Source organism: Coffea eugenioides, chromosome 10 (assembly GCF_003713205.1).
Source record: "Coffea eugenioides isolate CCC68of chromosome 10, Ceug_1.0, whole genome shotgun sequence".
NCBI classification, from domain to species: Eukaryota; Viridiplantae; Streptophyta; class Magnoliopsida; order Gentianales; family Rubiaceae; genus Coffea; species Coffea eugenioides.
In genome coordinates this window covers 9,342,171-9,349,397 of record NC_040044.1, presented here as the reverse complement: position 1 = coordinate 9,349,397, position 7,227 = coordinate 9,342,171, and the positions used below count along the sequence as shown (strand labels likewise).

At 35.0% G+C, this 7,227-nt stretch overlaps 1 protein-coding gene across 2 annotated transcripts; it reads right to left on the bottom strand.

Annotated features, from left to right (window-relative positions):
* Positions 1–287: 287 nt before the first annotated feature.
* On the bottom strand, positions 288–7,041 carry LOC113749244 (cytochrome P450 CYP82D47-like). 2 transcript variants are annotated; one of them, XM_027292933.1, is made up of 3 exons: positions 6,789–7,041; positions 4,235–5,055; positions 288–1,105 (listed from the first exon to the last, which is right to left on the bottom strand). In XM_027292933.1, exons 1-3 carry the CDS (start codon positions 6,928–6,930, stop codon positions 482–484), a joined length of 1,587 nt encoding a protein of 528 aa, XP_027148734.1. In that variant the 5' UTR covers positions 6,931–7,041; the 3' UTR covers positions 288–481. The 2 variants fall into 2 exon arrangements, with proteins under 2 accessions (XP_027148734.1, XP_027148733.1); XM_027292932.1 differs by lacking the exon at positions 6,789–7,041 and having other exon boundaries at positions 4,235–5,247.
* Between the last annotated feature and the right edge of the window lie 186 nt (positions 7,042–7,227).

Sequence of the window (7,227 nt, the reverse complement as noted above, 5' to 3'; positions counted from 1 at the left end):
TAGTTTAAAAAAGAAAAGAAAAAAAGCCAACATCCTGATGTAATTTGTCCTCTAAAAAACATTAGTGAGAAGGGTATTAGAATTTAAATTAGCTGGAATTGAACAAAGCAAATTGGTTTTGTGTGTGGGATACACCGAAAATAGCTTGTTACATTCATCAGGGAGTAATAGTTTTCATATCAAATGTTAATTCGATCATTACATGATGACTTAGTCTGAATGATCATTTTCGGAGTGTGTGTATATACATATTAAAAGCTAGCGTGACAACTTTATTGGAAAGAATGTATGCGAAATAAAAGAGCAGCTAAAAATATTATAATGGTAATACAACAGTACTGAGTCCCCATTCTTTTATCAAATTTAAACATCATAATTATTCTCAGTCAATGAGCGTACTAAAAATTACACAATGCAGCAACTTTGCCCTGATGTCACAGGTGTAGACTCAAATTCCACCATCCAAGGAATCTATTGTCCACTATCCATAAAGATCAAGATTTGGCAGGCGGGGCATCATCAGTGCCTCCAATGGAGGGGCTTTACCTTCATATCCGGCCGTATCTACTGGCAAATCTGAAACCCTGGAGATGTCGAAAGCCTGGAGTAGCCGAGCCAGCGTCAAGTGCATCACCTGCAATGCAAATGACATTCCTGGACAAATTCGTCGGCCATTACCAAAAGGGTTCAACTGAAAGTTTTGACTGGAGAAATCAAGCTGCGCGCCAGCATGGTCACCACTCAAGAATCTCTCTGGAAAAAAATTTTCAGGCTCCGGCCATATTCTCGGGTCGCGCTGAATTTTCCATACGTTGACATATAATTGGGTGCCTTTAGGAATGAAGTAGCCACCTACGTTACAGTCTTCGTCGGCTTGGCGTGGCACTGGCACAGGTGCTGGTGGATGTAGTCGCATTGTCTCTTTGACAATGGCCTGTAGGTAGACTAAATTCTTGATATCAGATTCTTCTACCCATCTCTCTTTGCCAACAAAAGAGTCAATCTCTTCCTGGGCTTTTTGCAAAACGTGCCTATGGTTCAGTAGTAGGGAGATAACCCAGGTCAAAGACCTTGATGTGGTACTAGTTCCTGCTACAAAAAGAATCTGCAAGCAAAAATAATAATAATAATAATAATGAAAAGTAACAAATAGAAAATTCTGGCTAAGATTAGTTCTACACTAAGAATAGATTAGCTGAAGAGTTTTGAGTTTTGATTTTTTTTAACTTGTCCTAATTAGTTGTGGAGCTTAGAATATCAGAAACGGGAGAAGTTCTACAAGAAAGAAACTAGGGTGGACAATTTATGGCAATATAAGATTTTCGTAATACAAGGTTTTGCTCCATGAAACCCAACTCCTACTACTATTGGATGTACACCTTCTAGAAAAGAAAAAGAATTATGGTTTCTGGAAATCAATATTGCGTTTATTTCAAACCACTCTTATTTGAAATGACCTTCCATACAATTTGCATCTATATTGATGTCAATTAAAGGTTATGATTTCTTGGGATGTAGTTACTGTCATTCGCAAGCAATTAGATGTGACACTAGCTAGCCAACATGATAAAAAGGAGACTAAATTAAACTCTTAACCTCTGGGCAGCAGTCAGAATTTCTCTCACCAAAGTCCAACACAGTAGTTTTAAATTCTAAAAGCACAAGCGACGTAAAAACTTGCAATAATTTCCATAGGAGTCAGTACTCATCCAAACAACTATGATCATAAAAAGATGAGAAAATTCCAAATTTATGATGAATTTCAAAAAATTTCTACAAAGAGGGCATTTTTAGCTCGCATTTGCTGAATGCGAAGTCACTCTGAATATTTAGACCCACAAAGTCCAAAAAAAAAAGAAAAAGAAAACTAGACCTCGCAAACACCATGACCTAGCAAATTTGGTATTTGCTCAAAAGAGTGGAACTTTGAAAGGAACTTTTGTGGAAGTCATTTTGCTAAACATGAGATGTAAAAAAAATTTTTTTTTTTTTTTATGTTAGACCTATCATGATATGCAAAATATTTGTTCCGTCTGAGAAAATAATTATTTTTAAAATATTTATTGTAACTGCGATCATTTTGCTTTTTTTGACCACTTCGTATATTGTCATTTACTAAATGCGAGCTCCTAAAAAAGTTAAAATTAAATCATATTTGTTTGCTTCGAGTGAGCTTCTACAAAATTAAATTTAAAAAAGATTTGTTTTCTTAGAGTACTAAACACGAGCTCCTAGAGAATTAAATTTCGCACAATATTTGTTTTCAAATCTCTCATTTACTAAAAGCAATCTTTAGTAAAATCTTATTTTTTAAAGAATAATTGTTTAGGCATTCATTAAGTGCGAGGAGTAAATATTTTGGATCTCGCATTCGATAAATGCGAATTCATAGAAAACTACATTAAAAAATTGCTAACTTTTTTATTTAGGAGCTCACAATCATTTTTGTTTTCGAATTCACATTTATCATAGAGGAACAAATCCTTTTTCTTTTTAATTATAGATTTGTGAAAAAAATCTATAATTTGAACATAAAAAGTTGTATAACAACACTACAAAATTTAATTATCCAAAATCAGAATATAGTCCTTGCAGATAAAATAATCAATCAAGACTAAACCCAAAACCAAATTAGCCTCGATTGGAGTGCTAATCGCGACTTAGCAAAACGCGACTTCAAGTCGCGTTTTGTGAAGTCGCATTTTCATTTCTGCAAGGAACCTGAAGAAAACACGACTTATCCGATTATGATATTAGATCATATTAAGGGGTTGTATGTGAAATTCAAGATCAATGGATAATGACCTAAAAATTCATTCTCCGTAATTTTATAAAATAAAAAGCAAAACCCACACTCAAAATAAAAACAAAAACAATTTGCTTGAATTTATAAAAAAACAAAAAAACAAAAATGATGACTTGAATTTATTAATATTAAAAAACAAAAAGGTCTGAAGCAAAATTCATTCTCGCATATGTTTGCCTGACCTCGCATCTGTCCAATGCAAAGTCTGAAGCAAATTTTTTTTTTTAGATTTTTGCAAAATTAGAAATTCAATAATAAATCGCATTTGCTGAATGCAAGCTACCTATTCTTAGAATCATAGTTATTAAACCTGGCCCGGTCCAGCGATTCGACCGGTCAACCCGATGAACCGGCCATTAAACCAGACCAGTTCTCTAATTAGATCGTTTCTGCAAGTGAACCGTTGACTTTTCAACGGACCGGCGGTTCAACCGGATTAAACCGGAAACCCGGCCAGTTTTGTGGGCAAACCGGTTTTAAGGAAAAAATGCTTTTCCAAGCCTCCACTTGGAGTCGAACCCAAGACTAAAGGTCTTGTTCGTGCGTCGCTCACCACCAGGCCACTTTGTCACTTGTTAAGTAATGGCCATTCTTATGCTATATGAATGTTTTGTTAATCTTATCTTTATTTTTGTGTAATTCTCCAAAACAAATTTATTTGGAATCTTTTAATAAAACTTATGACCCCTATATTCTATAAATTATAAAATAGATTTCAAAAATAACATATTACATAATTTATTTTAAAGATAAATATTGTTTTTAATATTTTTTTGCACTTAAATTTGTAAATAACCTAGATAATTACAGTAAACATATACACTTGAAGTTTGGTAGATTACTAATTAAATTTATGTTTTGCTGATTCTTATATGAATTAAATATTCTATAGCAAATTAAATTAAATGAATATTTTTTATGACATTATTTATTACAATTTATATCATATATCATATATCAAAATTTATAAGATATAATATTTAAATATATTTAGTGACCCACTGGTTCAACCACTCACCCACCGGTTGAACCAGTGACCCGTTGACCCACCTCCTTCGCCGGTCTCCTCTCCGAGCCGAGTTTAATAACTATGCTTAAAATCCCAAACACAAACAACCCCTCAATTAGAAAACTTTTTTTTTTCCATAATAGTTTTAGAATTTTCTCTAAAAAGATTATAAACCAACATCAATAAAAGGGAATAGTAACTTTTAGGGAGGGAGCCAGTTCAATTTTAATTGTCAAACACTGAATTATGTTCCAGATTTTAATATGGTATAAGATACAAGCATATGATTTTGCAAAATAATTTCCATAAATATTGGGATAAACATGAAAAAGAATATTTCAATTTAAATTGAAAGATCATTGTAAATCCTAAATAGGTATTGTTTACGGTCCAAAGATGCATGTACAAGAGTGGCTTACCAATATTGTGGACTTTATCACAACCTCCTTGGAGAACCCGCAGATGGACTCGTCTTTAATCGTTGAAAGCAACACATCTATGAAGTCTAGCTCATCATCACCATCGTCACTATTTTTCATCCTTCCCTCCTTATGTTCATCCACCCAAGTCTGCATATACTTGTCAAGCTCTTTAGCCAAACGCTTCATCGACTTGATATTCCCTTGAGGATCGAGCCACTTCAAGAATCGGAAGGGAATAATGTCCGAGGCAACAAGTACCCTTGCAAAAGCTTCAAATTCCATAAGAACTCTTCTGAATTCAGCATCTCTTTTTATGCCAACGTCGCTGTCAGTGTGTCTGCCCCCAGCAATTTTCCGCAGGACAATATTCAAAGTTAATTTCTCAAACACATCACGAAGATCCACTCTAGCTGGAGCTTTTATTTCATTACTGTGGTTGTTGACCTCACTAATATTCAAGAATATTTCTTTGATGCTAGTTTTCACCTCAGATATTCGGACCTGATTCAGCTTCTCAAGCCTTTGAGCCGAAAGCAGTTCCCGCAAAGCCATCTTCCGCACGTCGCGCCAGTATCGACCATAAGGTGCAATACCAAATGCTGCATAGTCGTAGCAAAGATATTTGGCGAAACTTGAAGGTGGCCGCGAGGCAAAGGCCTTATCATTTGTAGTGAAGCATTCTTTGACTGATTCCCAGTTGTTCACCACCAGAACTGGCAACATTCCAAGCCGAATGGTGAAGACAGGGCCATTCTTATCAGCCATGGCTGCTAAGGTCTCTGCTACATGAATTTTGGGATTCATTTGAAGGAGGTGGCCTATGACTGGCCAGGCACCTTCTGGTTCCGGGGGTGATTTTCTCTTTTCATCGGAAATTTGTGACCTTGGTTTCCATTGTATGTAGGACAGGAATAAAGCCAAAACCACTGGAATTGCCACCAAATATTGGATCAGATCCATAGTTAGATTTGTGAATGAAGTTGCTAGAGGAAGAAAGTATGAGCTAGATGGGAATTTAATTAGCAGTTATTTATATAAGCATTCTAGTTTGCTGTTTGCTGTTCGGCCTAATTTACACCTACCCCATGGAAACATTCTATTATAGAGAGGTTCTTGACCATTAGCCGACAAGTGGCCAATTACTTTTCCTTATCTTGAAAGAAATTTCAAGATTACAATCAACTTAACCCACATTGTTATAAACAACATACTAATATAAGGCGAGAAGGATCATGTCCCTACTTATTTAATGATGAGATTTAAACCTTTTTTATCTGTAATTGATGAGTCATGAATTCGAATAATTAAAGAATAAGTGAAAAATCACTATAGATTATCTTAAAAAAGATGAAATTTAAATTTCTGACTTAAACAGAATATCTTAATTAACTGATAGTCCCTGCCTAACTGGGCTAATCATCAACTGATTTATTTTGAAGGGTATTTTATTTTAAATTTGTCAATGCATTATCTTTTCGCAATCATGATCGTTAACTGTTTAATAGTGGACAGGTTGTGTTTGGATTGCATTTTTTGTCATTTTTTATGGAAAAATTACTGTAGCGATTTGATATATGTGAGGGAAAAAGGTGATAGGGAAATGTGATCATGGAAAACGATAATATTTTCCGACGAAAACAAGCAATCCAAACAAGGCCGTTTTCGAATTACCCTTAACAAGTACTAATTTCAAGGCTTTATTTTATAGCAAGTGATCTTGTTGCATTTCCGGGAACTTGGGGAGGTGTTACGTCACATTCATGCATTTTTAAGTGATTCACGTGACTGTCATGTCAATGTCACTGGGCAGACCACCACATGCGAGTCTGCGACCCTTGCCCAAGCATCGGGAGCAACAGACAGGAAAGAACTAATAATTAGGGGCAATGGCAGTACCAAGATTCGCCAAGAAGGAAAAAACAAAGAACCCAAGAATCTATACATATTTAAATGTGCACCATATATTGTTTTGGCCCGCTCACCCTTATCCTTCCTTGGGTTGCTTAGGTTCACTAGAAATGTAGTAATAAAAGAATAACCACACATGTCATGATCAACCTAAAATCAAATCCAAAATCACTTAATTGTCTCTTGGGATAATGGAAATATGCAAAAATATAGGGTGCAAAACTAAAGTAATTCAAAATTTGATAGAACAATATTTCAAGTGAGAGATGTATATCTAGGGAGATGATATTAAAAACTTAGGCCTTGTTTGGAAAGTTAGTTTTCACCAAAATATTTCTATATTTTTCGTGTACACATATCCCAATTATCTTTTTTCCTCACATATATCAATCGCTACAATATATTTTCTATAAAAACTCCAGAAAATTGCAATTCAAACAAGACCTTGGCTCCTTTTCTCGATTCCAACTAATTATTCTCCTACAATAACTTCGTTTTTCAACTTTTTGTATATCTAGGGGCATGATTTTGTCAAACAAAAAAACCATAACTTGGCTATTATTACAACATGAGAGATGTACCTTTTAAGCTCCATATTTCTCTTATGATGCATGAATTTTGGGATTCATTTGAAGGGGGTGGCCTATGACTGGCCAGGCACCTTCTGGTTCCGGGGGTGATTTTCTCTTTTCATCGGAAATTTGTGACCTTGGTTTCCATTGTATGTAGGACAGGAATAAAGCCAAAACCACTGGAATTGCCACCAAATATTGGATCAGATCCATAGTTAGATTTGTGAATGAAGTTGCTAGAGGAAGAAAGTATGAGCTAGATGGGAATTTAGCAGTTATTTATATAAGCATTCTAGTTTGCTGTTTGCTGTTCGGCCTAATTTACACCTACCGCATGGAAACATTAAATTATAGAGAGGTTCTTGACTATTAGCCAACAAGTGGCCAATTATTTTTCCTTATCTTGAAAGATATTTCAAGATTACAATCAACTTAACCCACATTGTTATAAACAATATCTTACATATATAAAGCGTCGATAGCCTTTGTGAACAGTGAAGGATGAGCCGG